At 37.0% G+C, this 24,094-nt stretch overlaps 1 protein-coding gene across 10 annotated transcripts in view; it reads right to left on the bottom strand.

The window, feature by feature from the left end:
• BRAF (B-Raf proto-oncogene, serine/threonine kinase) overlaps positions 1–24,094 on the bottom strand; it is a 167,897-nt gene that overhangs the window by 43,757 nt on the left and 100,046 nt on the right. For 6 of the 10 annotated variants that reach the window (XR_011976817.1, XM_072652564.1, XM_072652557.1 and 3 more), the window contains 8 exons: positions 22,116–22,152; positions 20,572–20,691; positions 17,458–17,594; positions 16,002–16,119; positions 14,899–14,983; positions 10,986–11,162; positions 3,790–3,836; positions 2,881–2,999 (listed from right to left, as the gene is read on the bottom strand). Coding sequence is in view for 9 of the 10 variants with exons in the window: in XM_072652564.1 (XP_072508665.1) it covers positions 2,881–2,999; positions 3,790–3,836; positions 10,986–11,162; positions 14,899–14,983; positions 16,002–16,119; positions 17,458–17,594; positions 20,572–20,691; positions 22,116–22,152 (840 nt within the window). In the remaining variant the exon portion in view is untranslated. The remainder of the gene's footprint in view (positions 1–2,880; positions 3,000–3,789; positions 3,837–10,985; positions 11,163–14,898; positions 14,984–16,001; positions 16,120–17,457; positions 17,595–20,571; positions 20,692–22,115; positions 22,153–24,094) is intronic. The other 4 variants (XM_072652559.1, XM_072652561.1, XM_072652565.1 and 1 more) reach the window with 1 other exon arrangement.

Here is a 24,094-nt window from a genome sequence, read left to right as displayed (position 1 = left end):
CAATAATGTATTTTAAGGTGTTATTTTCTGTTGCCTCTTTTATTTACCAATTTGTTAACTTTTTTTTCATAATTTTCTTGCATCAATCACTTCTTTTCCCTTTTTTTCTACTAGTCTTATCTCTCCCAGAAATTTTTGCTGGCCTTTGGTCAATTAGTACATTTCTTTGAGGCTTTGCTTGTGGCTGTTTTCACATATTGTCTTCTTCTATGTCTGTCTGTCTGTCTGTCTGTCTGTCTGTCTGTCTGTCTGTCTGTCTACCTATCTATCTATCTATCTATCTATCTATCTATCTATCTATCTATCTATCTATCTATCTATTTATCTGTGTCTTGGTCATCCCTGTCACCTTTATTTTTATAGTTAAGTTCTTGTTCCGTTTTTGCCCATTTTCCCAAACTATGTCTTGACTTTGAACTTTATGTTAAAGTTGGCCTCTGCTTACCTGGAAGTGGGGAGGTCTTGTCTCAAGGTTCAGGCTTTTTGTGCTGCTGTTTTTAGAGCTAGTTCTGTGGTCTACAAATTTTCAGTGCTTTCAAGGTGATATGATCCAGGGAGTGGGGGTGGTCACTGCCCTGGTCTTTCCGCAGGAAGGGTCTCTGCTTTCTTGCAGCCACAAGCACTAGAACTCTTCTTGGTCCTGGACTTGTACCAGTTTTCCTGCTCTTCTGTAGCCACAAGTGCAGCGCTCCTCTCTGCCTCAAAATTTCAACCAGGGCCCTGCTCCCTTGTGAGAGAGCATAAGCCCTCCTCTCTGTCCTGCAACTGCAGCTCAGAATGTCTGCCGGCTGAGAGCTCTTGAAATAGCTGCTGTTACATCCACTCCTACTGCTGGTGTTGCCACTGTGTGCACTTCAGACTGGCCCCTACCCTGGTGTCATAGACTTCTGTCAGCCTCCTAAGTTTTTTTAGGCTAGGAAAATATCTCATCTTGACCTTTAGTTGGCTTTACCTCTTCAAAATTTGATTTGATGTGCTATTTTAAAGTTATTTGGAGGGAAATGTTGAGAGAATTCATCTGGGCTACTATCTCTAGTCCTGAACTTTTCAATACTTTTTGATTGTTAATTGTAATTTTTTGAAAGAAAGAATGGTATATCTGATTAAGAACTTTATCCTAAAGGAAAATAAAAATTGTTTTACTTGATTAAGAAAACTCTAGGGAAAGTTGCCTAACCTAGAGACAGAAGACTATCACAGAGTACCTCATCTGAAATGAAATCGGATGGAGAGAGGTTTGAATAAAGGAATGTTGAATGTTAAGATGAAGAATAATTCCATTCTGAATATGATTTGGATCTCTACTGCTAGCAAGAAATGGTCTCTCATTGCAACTAACTCCATATATTAACAAGAAATAAAATCTGAGGACATTTTCATTCAGGCAACTTTTTCCCTCCTACCAGAGGAGGAAATATCATTTTTTTATGATTCTTTTTTAATTTTATAAGATTAAAGTTGAGGAAAACAAAATCTGTAGGGCTCTATTTCTGGCCAAACTCTCTTCTAGAGCTATAGAATATTTAATACTGAAAGTAATGTCAACTTATAGAAGGACAGCCTGAGGTAATAAAGTCTACTATTGCATCTCTCTTGGATCTAAAAACAGTCTAAAGGAGTTGGAGATAAGCCCCTAAGTTATATCAGTAAATGAATGACAATGAGTATTTAACTACATAAACTAGAACTTTTAGGAAAGAAAAGACAGGCTTGAAAATATCTGCCAATTTGTCTCTGGCCATCACCTGCTGTTCAAATCAATCAAATGCAAAAGTACATGTGTGACACTTGCTTTGATCTTATAACTTTAGTCACAGAATTTCTGGACTCAAGATATGACTTCCCTCACCTCTGATACTGTTCTCACATTCAGGATACCACTATCTCCTAGTTATAGTAATTGTCTCGATCACCTGGACCAAACAGCCATACTGGTCCAAATGTAACATGGCACTCTATTTTTTTTTTTTTTTTTTGAGGCAACTGGATTAAGTGACTTGCTGAGGGTCACACAGCTAGTTAAGTGTTGTGTCCTCTTGACTCCAGGACCAGTGCTCTATCTATTGCGCCACCTAGCTGCCCCAACATGGCACTCTTAGTGAGAGAAAGGCAATGAAAGTACTGACTTTTTAAATATATTGTGACCACGGGCAAGTGATTTCACCTGTCAGTGCCCTCGAGACAACTCTCTAATGCTCTAAGTTATAGATACGCTGCTAATATCAGCATAAGTGAAAGGGATTCCCATACTATGAGTCCCTTCATGCTGACTTTACTACTCTCAATTTTCTTTCAAAAGAAATGTGTAAAATAAACAAAAAGACAAACAAAAACAAAAAAACCCCCAATTTTTTTTTATCACAGATGTTTTAATATGGTCAATTTAATTTAATATGGTACTTTTAAATAACAATTTTTCAGTGTGTACCTATTTTTCTTCCTCATCTAAGGTCTCATTTTAGGTATACGTGTTAATATTTGAAGTAACCTATTATAAAGAACATATTTCTGATCTGAAATCCAGCTAACAATTGATGAATTTTCCTCTTATCTTTTACCAAATGTGTCAAAAGAATGAAACTTAAATACCTGATTCTATCTGTGATCTCATCAGTACAGATGCTCCCTTAATTATGCAGATATTGACCTATTCATACCCATTACTCCACCCCCCTGGGTAAATCAGGTTTATACCTTCCTATAAATTTATCCCAACAGGGCACCACTTCATTGCAGCCTGCTTAGACTTACCATCAGTCTCTCCATTACCCTCTGTGTCATTATTGAGAACTGTAAAAACAATACTTTTGAGTTTGACAGTGGCATCCTCAAAGAGCAAAAAATTAAGTCTTATAATGAAGAAACAGCCTCAGTTCTTACCATCCACAAGATAGATCCAGACAGCTGTTCAAACTGATGGGAGCCACTCCACCGAGATTTTACTGTAGCCAGACCAAAATCCCCTATTTTTACTGTGAGGTCTTCATGAAGAAATATATCTGAGGTGTAGTAAGTAAAAGAAGAACACCACCTACATTTTTATAGTACAAACATCACAAAAAGTTGTAGATGGAAGGAATCTAATTTCTATAACTGTATGAATATACTGGTGTAGTTTTTAAACAAGCACCACTTCTTATGATTTTCCTTGTTACCAAGTTTGCTTTAAAAACAATAAAGTCCTGTAGATGACCTACTCTCAAGTCCTATATTCTCAATGCTAGGTATGAACTCTAAGTGGACAAGGAGCCATCCTCATTTTTTCTGGAAGGCTTACAAGCATCCCAGAAGAGTTACCAAGGTTGGCAGGATGGAAAACTGCACCACTTTGGTCAGAAACACCTTCCACTTATGCAGTATGTCACAAGAGTACAAGAAGGTAAGGTGACAGAATCACATGGGTTAGTGTCGAGGGAAGACACAGTAAACATCTTTGCTTCCTTTTATTGCCCCATTTCATATTTCATAATCCTATCACTGAGCAGGACAAGAAGGACCTTAAAGTCCTAGAAATTCTGACCTATCTTCCCGTAATTTACTGGAGAAACAAAAATAAAAAATTGCTATTAGAGAACCTTGGCAGAGGCTACTCTTGTGCTCAGTCATTCAGAAAACCGAAAGGTTTCAGTAATAGTTCCTTAAAGTCAGTCATGGTTGAATTGCAATCAATACCTTTCACCTTAGTTCTATGAAATTGAACATGCAAACTTTTGCAAAACAGGAGGAAATTCTGTAACAGAAAAAGGCAAATTGTTTTAATCTTTTGCAGTCACATTTCTGAAAGGATACTATTACTCTTGAGGTCTCTGTGGATGATTGACTTGGCATGTAAGTAACTGGAAAAAAAACCCCACAAACAAAAATTATTTTAGCTTGAGGAGCGTGACTAAAATCCTGACTTTAAAATTTATGGTATACACTTAAAACATGAAACAAATTATCAGAGAGAGAAAATTACACTGTAAACCACTAAGCAATTTAAGGTTAGAGAACACTGCTCCTTTATAGCACAGGCAACACCATATGGTTTTCCACAAAAATAAATTCTTCCAGCTTAATTTTCTATGACTCTCATATATGGATCCTTTACTCCATCCAAATCAGTCTATTCCTTGCTTAATGAACATGCTTTGAGATTTTTTAGTGGGTTTTTTTTTGTCTCTTTACTATTGTCCCTCTTCTAAGAATGGCCTCCTTGGCCCCTTCTCCACTTAATCAAAGCCAACCTATTCTTAAAAATCTCTCAAATTCTACTTCTCTGTCAAGTCTTCTTATCACCACACCAGTTGGGAGGGGTCTTTCTTTCCTCTAAACTTGTAGAGAGCACAATGGTCAAACAATTTATTTGTTACTTATAACCAATGCTAAAAGACAGTAAGTTATCTTTCCAGCACATTTATCTTGTTTCAATTAGATTATGATTTCCAGTAGGGGAGCAATGAATGTCCTTAAATAACTTCCACAATTCTGAAGTCAAATGATGGTACCTAGGCTTTAATGTTATCTAGTAATCCAATTTCAACTTCATAGAAAGGAAGAAGAATTTTTCATTCTTAACTTTCTATTTGGAAGGAGTGCTCCAAACTGGATAGAGAGCTGGCATAAAAGCCAAAAGGGTCTGGGTCTGAGTCCTAACTGAGACATACTGGCCTGTGACCCTGAGCAAAGCACTTACACTCTCAGGCTCCCAGGCAATTCTTCAAATCTTTCTAAGCTGATGATCTGCCATTGGTGGGAAAGAGAATTTCCTCATTTGGAGTGCCCAGAACCAGTGAAACCACTCTCACTCTCAACCCCCAAAACTCCTATATGTTATAAAATTCTTCAGTAGACACTGTTTTAAGAATAGAAAGCCTACAATTCAACATTCAATTAGAAATTCTCAGCCAAACATACTAGTATTCTTAACTGAGAAATGTTTCTTAACATTATATAAACCATTAAAAAGAATGTATAATTGTATCATATTAAGAATAATCTCTTCAGCATTTTAAGGTTTACGAAGTTTTACATATATTATCTCATTTGGTCTTCACAACAGTCCTGCGAAGTGGATGTTATTATAAATACTCGTTTTACAGAAGAAGAAACTGACATTAGAAGGGGAAAGGGAGGGCACTTACTCTAGGCCAGGCACTGTGCTAAGCACTTTACAAATATTATTTCATTTGAACATCACAACAACCTGCAAGGTAGATGCTGTTATCCCCATTTTACAGTTGAATAAACTAAGGCAGATGCAGTTAAGTGACTTGGCCAGGGTCACACAGCTAAGAAGGTGTCTGAGGGCACATTTGAATTCAGGCTTTCTGACTCCAGTTCCAACTCTCTGTCTACTTGTACTACCTAGCTGCCTCATAGGAAGAGGAGATGTTAAGTGACTTACTAGGAAATGTCTGAGGCAGGATTTGTATTTAGGTCTTCCTGACCCCAAGTCCAGCACATTCCAGTAAGGAAACCCCTTCTACCAATACTAACAAACATCTACTTGGCCTTAGGGTTGCCATGGAGACTAAGTGACTTACCAAGGGTCATACAGCCAGATGTATCGAAGATCTGGAACTGAGTCTTTCTGAGGGTGAGGCCAACTTTCTACCCACTCTGATAACCAGCTACCTTATATTGTTACATAAGCACTTAGTGGGGTGCTGGGAAGTTTTTGGGAGCGAGGGTAGGTCAGTGGGTTTTACTTCCACCCTATGGTGTCAGCAGTGTAACCATGTCTTGCAACCTCATTCTAAAAAATGGTATTTCTATTTTAAGCCCTCTATTTCTACAGGAGAGTTGCTAGCCATGCTGGAAAATAGGACAGGAAATAATATGCTTATATCTAGCTTCTAACTCAAAATGCCTCCAAACTCACATCACTTGTACTGAGGATGATCATGTTATGCTAGCACTAAATACGGGTTGAGTCAGGCCACTGTAAACCTGTTCATTAGGAATCTACATAAACAGCTGCTCAACACCATTTACCTTTTTCCTTGGTACTTAGGAGTGAACTGGCGTAGCCATTCCAATAACTATCAAAAGGTACTACACACCTTATCATATGGCTGCCAAATACCTATGTTCTCCTCTCCGAATCTCTGATTCAGACTTGTCAGATGCCTAGATGAAAACCCAGACCCTCCACATTCCCTGCTCTCTCTCCCTTTATCTCCCTCAGTCCTACCCTACGGAGTCCCTATTCTGATCTCTCCTAAACTACTATGCCCTCTGGAATCTCCCATGCTATTACTAACACATTTCTAATACTCTTCCCTTCTTCCTTCATTCTTCCCTTAGATCCCTATTTCATATTTCATTCAAGCTTCCTGACACACTAGGCTAGAGGAACAACAGGCATATTCCTGGGTCCTCAGACCTAAGATGCTCACTCTCAGCAATGTGTCTTCTACAGAGGTTTGCTCCATTCATCTAGATCAACCCTATCCACATTGTAGTTGTAGTCATCTACTGGCCCCTAAGCCAGTTCTCCTTTTTTATTTTCTTTTAAATAACTTGCTATTTCACTTTTTCCCAATTACATATAAAAACAATTTTAACAATCTTTTTTTCAAATTTTGAGTTCCAAATTCTCTCCCCCCTGGAAGATGAGCAATTTGATATAAGGTTATACATGTGCAGTCATGCAAAACACATTTCCATGTAAGTCAAGCTGTGAAAGAAAATACAGACAAAAAAACACCCAAGAAAAATAAGTAAAGAAAAAGTATCTTCTATCTGCAATCAGGCTCCATCAGTCCTTTCTCTGGAGATGGACAGCACCTTTCATCAAAAATCCTTCAGAATTGTCTTGGATCATTGAATTGCTGAGAATGGCGAAGTTGTTTACAGTAGGTTATCGTATAATATTGCTTTTAGTGAGTACAATGTTCTCCTGGTTCTGCTCATTTCACTTTGTATCAGTTCATTTAAGTCTTTTCAGGTTTTTTTTTCTAAGAGCATCCTGCTTATTTATCACTTTTCAGAGCATAAAAGTATTCCATCACAATCAAATACAACTTGTTCCCCAGTTGATGGCCATGCCCTCAATTTCCAATTTTTTGCCACCACTAAAAGAGCTGCTATAAATATTTTTTATACATATAGGTCTTTTTCCTTTTCCTCTGTCTCTGATTTTCCCTATTTTCTCAAGGAGTTTAGTGTCTGGTTTACAGTCCTCCCCCTGCCCCCAAGTTTTGTTCCCATCTGGAGATTTCAATATACATATTTGATATCCATCAACTATCTGGGCTTCTTAGTTCATTAGCTTCTTCAACTCCCATGATCCTGTATGTCACAAGTTCCTTCATTCTATCTTGGTCACACACAGGAATGGTTATACCTGTAAGTGTTCTATCACCATTATCCAATACTATGAAATTCCTCTCTTGGATCACAACTTTTCATCCTTTCATCCTCCATATGCCTCACTCCTGATAAAACTCATGTTTTACCTTTACTACAAACTCTCCAGTTATGGCACCCCTCCTAGTCTATCTACCCTGAACTGGCCTCACTTTCCTTCCTTCTAAGATTAAACTCTAAACCAGATTTATACAATGCCATCTACCCTTGAATCTACTGCTCCTTTGTTCTACTGTCACTCATGCCTTGCTAAATTCAAACACTAGGTTATCCCTACCTAGTCTTCTCCATTCTTGCTCTTACATGCTGCTAAATGCCACTGGAAGAAATCACAAAATCATGTCAGCCACTCCACTACAAAATCATGTTAACCTTTTCCACTACAAGATGACTCGAACTGGGTCTCACTGCTGCATGGTAACCTTTGGGTTATTCTCAGATTCACTATCTGAGTTCCCTACAACAGTTATTCCAAAATTTATTGTCACTCCTTAAGTCTCCTACATAATTCCCTTACTCCTTCCCTTCTCAGCAGAGGTCTTCCCTCTTACTTTACTGAGGAAATAGAGGACATGTTCGTTGTAAGCTCCCCCCTAACCTCTACCTTAAAACCTCTCAATAGCACTCTCCACACTGTCCTCCTTAGGCCTAGTCTCTAAGGAAGGCCAAGGGCTTGGCTTGTTGCATTTGACATCAATGCCTCAGCATCTCTGGTAGCTCACTGCATCATTCATTCCTTGTCTTACCTTCAATCTCTCCTTATTTACTAGTTCTTTCCTCGCTGTGTATAAACATGCCCTAGTGTCTCTCCAAAGAAATTACTACTTGATCCTGACATTCTCATCAAGGTACTGTGGTATATCTTTCCTCCATGTAACAACAAACTCCTAGAGCTGTTTGTACTCATTGTCTCCACATCCTTATCTCCTCAACCCCCCTGAAATCCTACTTCCAAACTATCACTGGATTGTAACTGCTTTCTCCCAGGTTACTTACAACCTCTTACTTGCTAAATCTTTTCTGAGTCTCCATTCTTCTTCCTCTCTCTTCAGTTTTCGCCAGTTCTTTCTCCTTCATAAACTTTCACTGTCATTGCTTTCTCCTGGTTCTCCTCTTACTTGACTCTTCCATTTATTTCTTTTTCTGAGTCAACTCTAAAAAACTTCCTAATGCATTTTCTTCTAGTGTCTCTGATACATAATCTGTCTTTCGTGTAGCTGCTAAAAAATCCTTCTAAAGCAGTAGATATCATCATGTCACTCTCTTACTCAAGAATATTCAGTGGCTCCCTATTATCTCTAGGAAAAAATACAAACCCCTCAGTTTAACAGTTAAATCCCTTTACCTCAATCTGGCCCACCTTTTCAGACTGATTTTACATTACATCTCATTTATGTATTCAGTGCTCCAGCCAAACTGGCATTCTTCCTGCTTCTTAAGTTAGGCATTTCATCTGCCACATGCTGCCTGAATGTATGAAATATACTTTATCCTGATCTCTGACTAGAATAATCCTTAGCTTCCTTCAAGGCTCAAATTAGGTATCACCTCCTATGGGTAAACTCTTTGCTGATTTCCTTAGTTTTTGATGCTCTTTACCTCCTCAAATTATCTTATACTAACTTACCTGTATTATAAATGTCATATATTCCCAAGAATTTTCAACTTGTTCTTTATCTCAAGGACTGTGTACAATACCTTGGCACATAACAAACGTTTGCCGAATTCACTTGAATGTGGGATACACCACTAGTGTTTGCCTTTCTCTCAAAAAGGTCACCTATTCATTCAGGCCTCACTTTCAGTTCTGTTAAGTGGGTAACTTATTTACATATCTAAATCAAGATCATGAATGGCAAATATATAGTCATTTTTCTGAGATTTCACGCTTGGCTGACAAACAGCACTGGGTTACATGACAGAAGATATTAATATATGTTCTATGTTTCATCTTTTGGTGAATTCCTTGCTCCCTTCCACTCCTGCTTTAATCTTCCTTTTTTGTCAGACAATAAAATACATTTTCCATCTCTGAATTGGCCTCTATCGTTATAGTCTAACATTTATTTTCCATGTCCTCCTTTACAGACAGAAGTCAGAGTCGCTTTGCAACCCCATCAGTTACAAAGCTCTAATCTTTACCATTCCCTTAAAGCTCACTCTTCATTTTTTTGGCCAGCTCTGAAGTTCTGAACCTTTTCCCCCCTTCACTAAAATGTTAATTTCTGATCTTGCTGTTTTGATCTTGGATACCTTGCTATATATTAATAAATTTTGTTCAGTTGAACTAGATTTCTGAATCTTATCATTTCTGTAACTATAACTATACCAAACTGCTCAGATGAGTCTTCTGACAGTGTATAATGACTTTTTTTTCCTGTAACTTAACCAGCAGTTTAAATGGCATGTTTAATATTGGCTATGACTTGGTATCAAATTGGTATCTTCTAATTGGTATATTGGTCATTTATCTGAACCTTGATGTAACATAGTCTGTAAAATTTCCTTGAATGCTCAGAGGAATTCAGAAATAGGTCCATTTTTACATATGTGATAAGAACCATTGACAGAATTTTAAGATTTCAGAGCTGAAAGGGACCTTAGAGATTACTTACAAGTTGTTTCCAAATTTAGTTTCCAAGGTATTATACTTTGGCTTACTTGAGACCTCTCACTTAAGCTCTTGGTTTTAAAATATCCATTTAACTCAACCCTTTGATTTTTAAGCTGCCACTCATTATTTAATTTAAAAATTATACATAATCTCTCAGATTATGATAGCTTCTCAATTTAATTTTCTAATAGTTTCTTAAAAGAACTTATTATCCTTTCCAATTAGCTAAGTAAGCAAAAATCAATGGATCTGAACAACTTGACATAACTATAAGGATTTCCAGGGTACAGACTTACGTTTTGGCTTTTTATTAACTGACATTCTGAAGCAAGACATTATGTATACTTAGAAAAACTGGTTTTGTGTAAAGAACAACAAATCACAATGACCAAGATTGACCCTGGAGGAGAGTGGAAAAAATGGATTTCGCTCTCTTCATTGTGGGAGTGGGGGATTACAGTGTGAAATGTTGCATGTAATATCAGACACAAGCGATATGTTGGTTGATTTTGCTCAACTTTCCTCTTTTCCTTTTAAAATCTTTGTTAACGGTAGGTGCCCTTGGAAATAAATGTTACATAACAGCAGAAGTCTGGCATCAATAAAAATAAAGAAACACTTGTTTGAAAGGACATGAAAACAATTTAAACTACTTAAGAATTTTAAGTATTGTATACTTTCAAGTAAAGCTGATATGTTTTGAATTCTTAGCCTTAGTTAAAACATTGCTTACTAATCATAATTCACAGCTATGTTTTCTGGGATAGCTTGCATTTTGAAAGACATTCTGTTACTGTAAGAGATTATAAGAATTAAGACATAAATATTATAGGGGACTATTGTTACTACTTTACCTATATTAAGAGCATATGAAATAAAATACTATAATACTCGGTCTCAACAAGTTAAAGTGCTGGTTAAATCACTTGGCTAAAAGAATGTTTTCAGTCGAAGTATCTGAAGTGCACTGAAACACTCTTTCCAAGTTAATTCAGAGTTTCAGTAGAGAAATACTTACTCCATGCCTTGTGCTGTTTGCCGTGCAATGTCTATTAGCTTGATCATCTCAAATTTGGTCTCAATGATATGTAGATGGTGATATAAACTGGAGCCTTCACACCACTGTGTAACAATGGCCAACTGTGGTTTTGTTGAATAGCCCATAAAGAGTAGGATATTCACATGTCGTGTTTTCCTACAAAAAGAAAGCTTCAATTCAATTCAAAGAGCATTTATTGAACCTCTGTTATATGCCAGGCCCTATGCTAGCACTGGCAAGATAAAAATGAAACAGTTCTGGCCTTTAAAGAGCTTACGTCCATTGTGGGGTCAGGGTGGAGGGTAGGCAGAAGGAGAGAACAACATATACAAAGGGAAATAAGTACAAAACATACAAAGCAAATACAAAATAATGTTTCTGATGGGAAGAGCAGTAATAACAGTGGATATCAAGAAACACCAGTACTTCAAAGTTGTATCTGAACTTTTGGTGTAAAACACTATTCGACTTGTTTGTTCAGCTATTTCAAGAAACTATTATCCTTTTCCTTCTTTTCACTGGGCGAAGCACTCCTAGTTTTTCCAACAAAAACTACTGGCTATAATTTCTGTACCTCTGAATTCTTGTTGCCCTTCCCTGCATGTACTCTGGGTCTGTCACTATCTCTCTTAAAATGTGATATGCAGAGTTGAATACAATATTCAAAATATGTCTGACCAGCAGAGAGCTTCCTGTTACCTGGACTCTTTCAAACTACTGATATTTCTGGAAGGAAAAATGGTTGAATATGAAATCTACTCAGAAAAACATTTGTTTCTATATCTTATGTTATATTGAAAATTCAATTCAACTCAATTAGACGAAATACTGATTAAACACTTTCAACGTGCAATGTACTGCACTAGGTGGGTACTGGGAATACAAAGCTAATGTTAAAAGATTCTTGCCCTCATGAGGGTTATATTCTATTGTATGTGAGGTGCTAACATGAGGGTATATTATAAATGGTGATAAGTATAATCAAGGTTAGGAAGTGACAAAGGCAAAGAAACGAGGAGGGAGAAAGCATTCATATAACTGAAGGAACTAAAGGAAAACTTCACAAGAGGTGAAAACTTCAGAGCTGAACTCTGAAGGAAGATGAGGATTCTGAAGAGCACTGTTGAGCCATGAGGACATTCCAAGCATGGAGATGGCTTTTGTAAATGTAGGAATGCAGATGTAATGTTGGGTTCTCAGGGATGGCTACCTGTCCCAGTTTGGCTGCAAGAATATGAAAATGGCTCATGAGCTCCTGGGTCAGTGAATTTATCCCCTCTGACTCTTATAGGTTAAATTATTTGCCCAAGATCACATAGACAGCAAGTAGAGGAGACATTCAAACCTAGATTTCCTAATTCAAAAGCCTAGTCCCTTTTAATGGTTCCATGCTAGAAATGAAGCCTGGAGATAGATGGGAAAGGGCCCTAGACAGCAGGCCAAGTTTATATTTTATCCTAAAAGTAATAGCAAGCATTTCCATAGCACTTTAACGTTTGCAAAGTCTTTTACAAATATCTCATTTAATCCTCCCAAAAACCCTGAGAAGTAGGTGCTATTTTTATCCCTATTTTACAGATAAGAAAACTGGGGCAGACAAAAGTTAAGTGACTTGCTGAGGGCCTGACAACAAATAAATGTCTGAAGCTGTATTTGATTCCAGGTCTTCCTGATTCCAGGTCCAGTGCTCTAAACACTGCACCACCTAGCTGCTAGAGGAAATAGGAAGCCTAAAGGCTATATAGCCTTTGCACCTTGATCACATCATCCCTCTCCCTTCCTCCAGGAGCTCACCACTTGGACAGCCCCTCTATCACCCTAATTTTCAAATTTGCGGTATCCAGTGGCTTATTTTGTACATCTACTAACATGCTCAGATCAACCTCATCTATAAAAAAACCCTTAACTTACTCATATTGTCTCTCAAGCTACCATCCTCTAAACTGTTCATTTTTCACAGCCAAGTTCCTAGAAGAACTATCTATACTTGGCTTGGCTTTTAAAGCCTTTTATAATCTGGACCTTTCCCACCTTTCAATTTTCTTATATCTTACTATAATCTACTACAACCTCTTACAATCTACCCTCTAGCGACACTAATTTCCTTGCTGTTCCTCAAAAAAAAAAAACCACTCTACCTCCCAACTATGCATTTTCACTGGCTGTCCTCCATGTCCGGAGTGTTCCCCTTCTTGAAATCCCTGGCTTCTGTCAAGAACTCAGCTCAAATCCATCTTCTGTAGGTTTTTTATAGATGTGGTTGATCTGGGCATGTTTGTAGGTGTGGATCCAGAAAATCTGAAAATTGGGGTGATAGACCAAGGGGTGAGCTCCTGGAAGAAGGAAGAGGGATGTGATCAAGGTGTAAGCAGAGGGGCTTTAGCTTTTGGGCTTCCTATTTCCTCTAACAGCTAGGTGGTGCAGTGTACAGAGCACTAGACCTGGAATCAGGAAGACCTGAGAACAAATACAGCTTCAGACACCTTTGTTGCTGGGCTGTCTTCTCTGGCGATATCTTCCCCTCTATAAAGGTTTATTTCCTGCACTATTTAAATGTTGTTTCCCCTTAAGATGTAAGGTTCTTTAGGATAGTGACTATTTCCACCTTTATCTGCATCATAAAACCTAGCAGTGTCCGGCACATAGTAAGTACTGTATTCCTTTATTTCAACTTCTCTCACATCCCAGACTTGCAGGTCTGACAACATCATCACCTTGCTCAAGAGCTTTAATTGCTTTCTACTGTCTCTAGGATAAAATACAAACATCTCTATTTGGTATTTAATTCCATGATCTGACTCCAGTCTGACTTTCCATATTGATCAAACATAATTCTGTCTCATACCTTCTATATTCCAGCCCAAATGGCCTACCTGCTGTTACTCATCCATGAATGTCACCTTCTATAACCTCTGGACATTGGTCTCTCTTTCATCAACTCCACTTCTTGAGTCCCTACATCCCTTAAGTGACCCTGATTTCACAAGGTCTTTCCTAATCCCCCAGTTCTTGGTATTCCCCTTCTTTCACTGCCATTTCTTTGTCATTTTCCCTGTATACCTTGTGATTACTTATCCATGTGCACGTTTCAGCGCTGGAGGGCAACTGTCTCATTCTCTTGGCATCTAAACATGCAGTGGACACTTACTAAATATTTTAAAAGTGAATCGAAAGGAAGTGGATTTGAGCATGGAAGTGACACAGTCAGATCTGTGCTTTAGAAGGATGACTTTGGTGGGTATGTGAAGAAAGGACCACAGAAGGGAAAGCCTGATGGCAAGGTGACTGATTCAGTGTTCAGAGGAAGAATGAAAGGTCCTTGCACTAGAGTGGTGAACTACACGAATGGAGAAAGGGATGACTGTGAGGTGCTGTGGAGGCAGGAGGCAGACTGGACAAGCATTGTAACCAAATGAATGCAGTGGAGTAGAGGGGTAAAAGAGTCTGAGTGTTTAAATAGTGGTGCCTGGGAGGATAAGTCTGCCTTTGAGAGGAATAGGTAAGTGTGAAGGAAGGATCAATAGCTTTGGAGGACATGGGAGAAAAGAAGAATGCATTCAGTCGGGGACATCCTGAGTCTGAGATCTCTATAGAACATCCAGCCAGGTGGAGACACCCTGAAAACAGATGTAGGTCTCTTGAGGACTGAGGTACAGAAGAGAACTTATTAGGGCTGAACACACAGAATTGGGAGGAGTAATCTGTATACAGTAGAAAAATGAATCTATGTGATGAGATGGATGAGATCCACAGAAGAAGGTACACTGAGAAAACAGAAGAGATTTGGGGACTCCTACCACTCAGGAAGCAGGAGTAATTGCAAATATGTAAAGGGGAAACACATCATGATAAGCATCTCAATTCCCTGGAAAATAATTTACACAATGCTCACCTGAGCACTCCTACTTCATTTTTGAACGCCTGTAACTGCTGAGGTGTGGGTGCTGTCACATTCAACATTTTCACAGCTACATCACCTAGAAGATAATTGTCATCCCAAGAGAAAAGCATTTAAAAAAAATGATTGGGTATTTTCACCAGTCACCACAGCCTTGCTAAAGTCTGCATCACTAGGAAATGTGCTTATGAATTACACCCTAATTTCTTTTTTGTTTGGTTGTTTTTTGAGAGGTAATTCAGGTTAAGCGACTTGCCCAGGGTCACACAGCTAGGAAATGTCTGAGGCCAGATTTGAACTCAGGCTAACTCCAGGACCAGTGTTTTATTCACTGTACCACCCAGCTGTCCCTACACCTTAACTTCTTAAGTTTTTTTATTTTCTGGGGAAAAACTCAACCAATGAGAGATACACATGCCAGGAAAGCTTATGCCAGTTTTGTCAGTTGCATTCCAAAACCATTTTCAAGAGTGGTTAACTATTAGATCTAAAAAAAAATGTAGTTAACAATGGATAATACTGAAGCAAAAAATGTCAGACTCATCTGTACTGGCTGAAAAACAAGCAAAATAAAATCATTCTTTTAGGATTGCAATTTTTAAGACCTCTTCAGTTTATGGATTACTTTAAGCTCAAGTTAACACCCTATCTCATCTGTTACTTTTTAAAAAAAGAGATGATTTTTACCTAGAAAAGGAATCACTAATATGATTACATATATTTAGATGTTCAGTTATGATTTTTAATGTAGCTTAACATCTTTAATGTAGTTTTAACACTAGAGTAACCAGTAACAGCAACATATTTTGTTATGAATTTGTATTTGAGACCAGCTTGAGGCTTTTCACATGTGAATCAACTTTTGAAAATCACTTTGAATCATGCTTTAACAAAAGGGAGGAAAGGGTATTAATATCATGAATCTATAAAAACTTATTTTCATTCTTTGTAGTTTTTAAAAAATCAATCTTTGGAGAATTCCAATGAATGATGTCATATGACAGATAATACTTACTTCAGCATTTTCTATGAAAGATTTCAAAAACATGCAATGATTATAAACTTGAAAACTAAGTTTTATCCTAATGGTTACATACCATGCCATTTTCCCTTATAGACTGTTCCAAATGATCCAGATCCTATCCTTTGTCCAACTGTAATTTGCCCATCTGGAATCTCCCAATCATCACTTGAGTCCCGTCGACCAAGGGTTTTCTAAAATAAAATTCAACAAAAATAACATAAAATCAGATTTATTCATTATTAAAAAATGTATCTTAAGACTTGCCTAAGCCTGGTAATGAAAATATATGAAAAGATTTAAATTATGATCTTATTTTCCATCAGAATTAGCAATATCTGATTTACAATTTAGTATCATGGCACTCATAAAACGTTGTTTGTTCCTGTCTTCCCTTCAGTCTCAAAGAGGAGCATGATATCAGGGAGGGTTGCCATTACAAATGAATGGGATTTGAGTGAAGGAGGGCTGTGCAAAGTCACCAGCCTTACTTTCTCCTTCCTAGCCATCTGCATCCAGTGGTAAAATACTGATAAGGACAAATGGAGATGGCCCTGGATGAAGTGGGAGACTTTCTTAAGCTAAGGTCTTTTTTTTGACTGAGGCAACCTCTCATTCAATGATTAAGGCCAGGTAAGAAATAAAGCAGAGAATAGACTTTTACCTAATTCAAAAAAAAAAAAAAATCAATCTGGAAAGGGAAGATCCTCAGAGTTTCTGGCCAAAACAGAAACAATTGCTATTTACACTCACTCTGAGACATCAGGGCCCAAACAAGGCCCAAAGGAGGCCTGGGCTGGGACCAATATATTGTTGGCCAGTCATTGAGAGCCAGAGTGATTTGGGTTTAAGGCATGGTCCTTAAGAAAAAAACCAACATAACATTAATCAAATTGATGTTGGGATATACAAAATGAATTATTACTTTGGTACTCATTTCTTAAACCAAAATAATTAAATCTAACATATCAAGACTATTTCACCCACCAATCCCTATCCCCCCATTACAGTGTCTCTTAAGCAGTTTTCACTGTCTATCTTGTCTGATTCATTTTTTCCTAAGCAAACAGGCCGTATGAGCTCTTTAAGAAAACATTTGCACATGCTATTCCCTTCCCCCTTTTCAAGCTACCAAATTATCAGAAACGGTAGGTCTCATTCCTCAGCTACCAATGCCTTTGTCTCAGCCATGAAAGAGAACAGAACAGCAATCAGTGGTTCAGAAATAATTTCTGCACCAAAAGACTGTCAGTTCAAAGATAGTTTTTGGAACAATGTAAGTTGCTTGTCACAGAAGACCAAATCAGCATATCTGGATAATGTATTAAGCGACTACAGTTAATTTAGATTATTTTGGTTTTTGCATGAAGTAAAATCTATAGTATCTAACGCGTCAAGTGTTACTTGGATACTAATAAGGCAACATGATTTATAACAAATGTCCACTGCTCTTTTAGTTGCCACTACATGACTTCTTAAAAAAAAAAAAGAAAAACGTACGAAAAGGCAGAAAGATGACCTTCTGTCCTTACCATTCTATTTCTGTCTTCAGAAGATGATGAAGATTTTCTTTCACGTTGAGGTCCTGGAGATTTTTGTAATGCTTTCACACTAGTTAGAGATCCAGGCAAGGAAGCAGGAGGGGTGGCAGACAAGCCTGTGGTTGACCCTGAATTATTTTTTTAAAAAATTCATCCATTAAAGGAGGATCAAACATATTGTTTTAAAAAAATCTTAAGAAATTTAAGACTTGTTTTTAAAGATGCAGTATCTCCAAATGTCTTAGACAGATATTCATGTTTTAATGTGCTTATATAATTCTTACCAAATAAACTCCATACAATTTTCTCTATCAAATTGTTTTAGTAGTACATCTTACATATTGATGCTGAGTCTGAGTACAATTTTTCTTTAAATTAAAAAAAAAATAATTACTAATACTAATGAAAAATCACAAATTAGATGTTTGTTTCTCTGGCAGGAAAAGACAAGTTCTAATAAAAAAAAAAATCTGTTATGTCCCAAATATTTGGGATAGCTAATCAAATTTAAAAAGCACACAAAAAGATGGGAGAATGTGACTGTGATAGCCCTAAAAATTTTTTTAAGAATCTGATTCTTTATGTTATCTAGAACATAAAATATTTAGTCCAAAGAAGCACACTATACCCTAACAACCTATCTACTATGAATTTTTTTGGCTCCCTGAGGTCTGTTAAACACAGAGAGGGATTCTTTATCTACATATAAAGTTAATGGTATACACAAAGTCAAGCAGGTTTTGCTGGTCAAAAAAATCCAAACAAAACAAAATTCCTTTATAAATGACCAAAACTTAGTGATACAAATTCCATGGCTTCATTGTTAAACTATGGCCTACGCAATCTATCTATCAGTCAAGGAAATCCTAGCACATACTCTTTCTGAAAGGAGATTCACATGCAAGAGTTAGCTGTAGGGAAAGCTTGGACTCACCAGCGTGGATCAAATATCCACTAGACTCTGGTACACTTGTCCTAACCTACCAAGTATTACCGCTGCTTCCAGCTGGCACATTGAAGATATATCTAAGAGCTTGTAAAGCTTATTCAAGAGGAAACCACAAAAATGACTCCTGTCCTTTTGGGGGATAAGGGAAGCTATGGGGAAGGAAAGTGGCAAGGTAGTTCTGAGGTCATGCCAATAAGGATAATCTAGTCTTTCTGAATCTGGCTCAGGGGTCCTCTAGTTCACTATTTTAATGGTGGGGTTGTACTGAGATTTTCTCACAGCATTCTCCTGGGTTTAAATTTGGAGATTAAATATCGGAGGTCTTACTGGAGTGCTGTCATACGGATAATTACTCAGTAACACAATTCAAGTTAATCCCTTCACATATGTAGCAAAAAAAAAAAAAAAAAAAAGAAAGGAAGAAAGAAAGAATAAAAAGTGGCGGGAGATACTGCGCCTTAAGATGTTTACTACCATTAGTAGAAAGGTTATACCTCAACCTAGTGTAAAAGGCAAAAATAAAAGTAACATCAGTCAAAGGTTAAATCTGAGTAAGAATTTGGTCATCTCATCTTTTATATCCAATTCTCTGAAAGAAGAGAATGATGACTGAGATTGACTGGTCCAGTCTTTTTATATATAATTTCTGAAACAAAGAGGCTCAACTGCTTGATGATATTCAGTTGACTTAAACTTTTCCAAGCAACTACATTAATTAACGAATTTTTATCAGTAAATTCTGCATACTTTCCAAGGAGTAGGTACTCTGACCTAGGAAAGCGATTCTAAGGCTTAGTAGCTTAAGCTTAATGTTGAAGCACAAATTAACAATTCTTACTAATTAATACCTTTTTGCAAAATCTTTTAAAATAATGCATACTTATATAGTGTTTTACAAAGAGCTTTCCTGGGGACAACTCCAATAAAGGCTGAATATCCCTATTTTATAGACTGGGGAACCAGGATTAAATGAATTGCCAAGATAATATAATTTAGTATCAGAGTCAGGACCTGAACTCAGTTGGTCTTTTGATTTTTACTGTACTAAGATGTACTCCATCCCATGAAATCACTGGTATGGGGCACTCCCAGTGAGGAAACTCCCTGTACCAATAAAAATGAGCAACTGTTCTACCTCTTACATCTAAGAGTTGCTTGGGGGGAATAAGAGGTTCAGTAATTTGCCCAGGGTCACACAATCAGCATGTGTCTGAGGTGGAACTTAAACCCAGACCTTTCTGGTAGATAGAGAAGCTCTCTATCTACCCACTACACTCATATTAAGCCTTATTATTTGTCTTTCACATTAAGCACATTAAGATGTACTTAACCAATTTTGTACCATTAGATGAATTATAATAAACATAACCACAGTGCTTGAAATATGGAGTGACATAGAATGTCATACTTTTTGGAGTCTGAAATCATGCTGCTATCCTTTTTCTCTCATATTAAATACTGAATCTAACATTATATAGCATAACTGAAGAACAGAAACCTAAGTTTTCTTAACTACATAAAGATTTCTTAAGTACATTAAGAATAATCAGGTACAATAACTTTTATTTCTATATAGTACCTTGTTTCTAGTGCTTATAGATAAATAAATAGTTTATTTCTCACTGCACAAAAGCATTAATATTGCTGATTATCAGAGAATCTCCAAAAAAAAAATCAAAGTCCCAATAATGTGTCCCTGAATAAATTATCTCATTTTCATTTTCATAGAGTATGACTGCTAAAATACAAATTAAAAACATTAATCACCACAGAGATGTCACTTAAATGGATTAAAACCAAAGGAATTCGGATCGAAGGCCCATACCTTGCTAGTTCCTGTCCAGATAAATTTGTAACAAACATGACCAATTGATTACAAGGTAAAATCAAGATGGAAACTTCAGCTCAGAATTTCCTTGCTTTTAAAAGTTTATGTCAGACAACATACAGAAAGCTAGTGGTAGTGAATATGTATAAGAAGCACATTCAGAGCATTCCAGCCAGGCCAAGCAGAAAATTGAGTTTTTTTCTCTGAAAACTCTCACACTTACAAACACACGCTGTGAGGGTGAGGCACGAACAGCATTTGTGGTTTTTATTTATTTATTTTTGGGGGTTTGGGGTGGTGTGAAAACAAGAAAGAAGAGCCCAACTACCTCTGAACACTGGGCCAGGCTCAAAATCAAACACTATTTCACTGGGGACAGAATGTAGGAGGGGACTGGGAGTCCGGGATTGGTATTTCCGAAGACAGCGCATCAGTTGGTTCAAGGGGGCTGTTAGAGAGAGAAAGAAAGGAGCAGGCAGAGACAGGAAGACAGACACACAGAAGAAATGAAAGAAGTCATGGGGAATAAATAAGATGACTTGAAGCCTGCTTAACAGAATAATTTTGGTCATTAAAAAAAACCAAATACTTATTTTTATAAAATCCCAATAACTAAAACAAATAAACCAAAAATCCTCCCCAAACCCAAAGCAACTCAATATGAAGGATAAAAATTGCCATTTAATTTTAGATACTAAGCAGGCACTTTTTTATGGCTAGGTTAATAGCTTTGTGATGCCAACATGATCGCAACATTTAAATGCTGGATGTACTGGGAAAAATTATCAAAAGCCACAGTATCAAGACATATGAAAGTCAAACTGGCAACAACATTATCTGGTGGGTTCACAGAATAACAAACAAACAAAAATTTCTGTATCAGAGGCACTATAAACTCTAGATGCAGAGTTCACAAAGCAAGGGGACCCAGCATTTTAGTAGTTTTAAAGATGAAGAGGCAGTACAACAAAATACAATTATACAATGGATTTAAGTACAAAAGACTTTAGATATTCTGCTGAAGGTATATAGCAAGTTAAAATGAAGAGCCCATATTAAGAGATATTTGTGTATAGCTATAAAAGTATTCAATTACTATGCTCATTTATAAGACTAAGGACAGATCTTGATTACAAGAAATCCTGAAACATGATCCTTTGGGCAATATTTTATGAGAAATATTCTTATGAAGAATATTTTCATTAGCTTCCAAATTTATAACTGGATACTAGTAATCAGTAGCAGATTGACTGGGTAATGGGCTTGAATTCAGCTTGTTTGTTTGTTTTCTAGGCAGAACTAAACTACTCCAACAGGTAACTAAACACTTGTCTAGTCACTTATGGTATAGCACATCTAGACTTCATACTTTTTTCAGAAAGACAAGGGGAAGTCATAAACACTGACCTACTATTCCTAGTCACCTGGCATCACAGAAATTGGCTGGAACATTGGGGAGGTTGGATAACTTCCAGGATATATTAATATGAAGATAGCAGTTATCGGGAGAAATTTTGATCAACAGAAAACCTTGTGAGCAAGTTTAAAAAATAAGTGAATATTTCTAAGCGAAGTTTAGTAACTATACTTTGAGGATGGATATAGATCAACAAAGAAGTAAAATTCTCCATGTGAAAATATTTCAAAATAATCAATGGAACATTTAAGCTTCTTCCTCCTATGTGTCTACTATACCCAGCCAAATTAATATATGGTTTTTATCAGGACAAATGCTGATAAATTTGGTTTTTCTCTACACATTTCTCTCTGTGTCTGTGTTTCATGAAACGAGCCAGTAAAAAAGGATAGAGGCAGCAAAGCAATTGCATTTTTTCCCCCAAATTCTCTTGCAAAATTAAAATGACTACTTACCTCCATCACCCCGTAACCCTTGGTCTCTAATCAAGTCCTACAAATAAATAATAATGTGTATTTACTTTGATTATACAGTTAAAGATCAAAAATAGTGTTTTATTTCCCACTGAAATATCACTATTTAATTAGCTGGGCTAATTAAAATGAAACCAGTTTGACTTCATAAAACTTAAAAACCATAGGCTGGTCGACCTCTAAGATGTCACCCAAAAAAGACATTGTCCCTAATTTGAAGCTATTGATAAGAGGTAAGCTTAGTACAGATTTACAAAATAGTTTCAGGTGTTCAAAATCAAGTGAAAGTATCAATTCATTTTAAAAAAGACTCACTGACAATGAAAAAATCAAAATACATCTAACTTGAGTGACTGAGAGGCACTTCCCATTTCAGCCTGTGCCTCTGTTCACCTCAGGCCTGACTGAACAGTCTTCATGATTTACCATTACCCCTAACTTCTCTATGAATAAGTTTACTCATTTGCCAAGCGTCCAACTTTCTGCACAAAAAGCATGATGTTAAACAAAGAAGCAATTTATTTAAAGAGAAATTTCTGTTGGATTCTTAGGGTACAGCTTTCATTGTCCTTTATTCAGATAACAATTTAGCAGGTATTTACTGAGTTACTACTACATACAAGATGACATGAGGCATAAGACAGGTCTTAAAACAGTTTATCATCTAATTAGATTATTAAGACGTAAAGGGAAGTCAATTAACAATACGATATTTAGATAAAAATTCAAGATAAGAGATATCAGAAGGTACTTCATGATTAATTGCCAAATGAAAGGTAGACACAATATAAAAATAAAGTGCACTAGAAATTCAGAGGAGGAAAAAAATCACTCACTAAAGGTGGAGGGAAGACTTAAGTTGGGTCTGCAAGGATGGATAGATTTAGATAGGAAGGGAATGGCCTAAACAAAGAGCATGTGAATGAACACATTATATTCTAAGGATGGTAAGTAGAATGGTTTGATCGAATCAGTTTTATTAGAATGGAGTTCTTGCAATATGGGGCTAGGCTATGGGATGACTTGAATGTTAAGTTATAGAGTTTAAATCTTATCCTGCAGGTAACAGGCATTAAACTGATTCTGGGAAGGGGAAATAAATAATTAAGAAGAAGGAGTATGACACAGTGAAAAGAAAGGCCTGGATTCCAGTCCTCCCACTAATATGAAATAGCTGGAGGGCCCTGGCCATGCAGACAAGGCACTCATGTGGATAAGTCCAGGAAACTCCTGACCAGGGTCCCCTATACACCAATGAAATTTCAGATCTGATTTCAAAGCAATGCCATGACTAAATAGGTGGATAAGTACTGTTGGAGAGAGAAAAGCCTGCAGATCATCCAGGAGATATAAGAGCAGCCTCAGGGTAAAGAGACCAAAGGGAGGGAAGGGACCAAAGGCAGAAATACCCACTGCAGGCTCTAAACTCCAAACATTTGGCTAGGAGGAGTAAAAAAGGACAACTTGGAATACAAAGGTGTTCTTTCAAAAAAGAAATCAAATTACATGAATGAAGGCATGGATGGTACACTCATCAAGTTGAGTGGATGGCAAAAAGCTGGACAAAACAGTTGATGCACTGGATAATAGAGTTCAGTTCCAAAAAATATCTTGAAAAATTTGAATGGTAGGTTGACATTAGTAAGATTAAATTTAAGAGGGAGAACTTTAAAGTCTTATTATTAGGTTCAAAGGATCAATTACACAAATAAGCAGGGGGAGGGAGGTAAAGATGAGAACAAGCACAGCTATAAAGTACTTCACCTGAAAAAGATGGATTTTAGTGGACTGAAAATTCAATGAGAGTCAATGTGCCACAATTTTAATTCAATTTTTAGCTGTGTTAATAGAAATATGGTGTATACAGCAAGAGACTCAATAGTTCTGCTGGATGTGACCCTGATCAGACTACATCTGGAGTACTGTTGTCTTCTGGGTTCCATGGTATGGAAGGACTTTGA

The sequence above is a fragment of the Notamacropus eugenii genome, chromosome 3 (genome assembly GCF_028372415.1).
Source record: "Notamacropus eugenii isolate mMacEug1 chromosome 3, mMacEug1.pri_v2, whole genome shotgun sequence".
NCBI classification, from domain to species: domain Eukaryota; kingdom Metazoa; phylum Chordata; class Mammalia; order Diprotodontia; family Macropodidae; genus Notamacropus; species Notamacropus eugenii.
The sequence above is the reverse complement of the archived record's forward strand: the minus strand, read 5'-3'. Positions and strand labels throughout refer to the sequence as shown.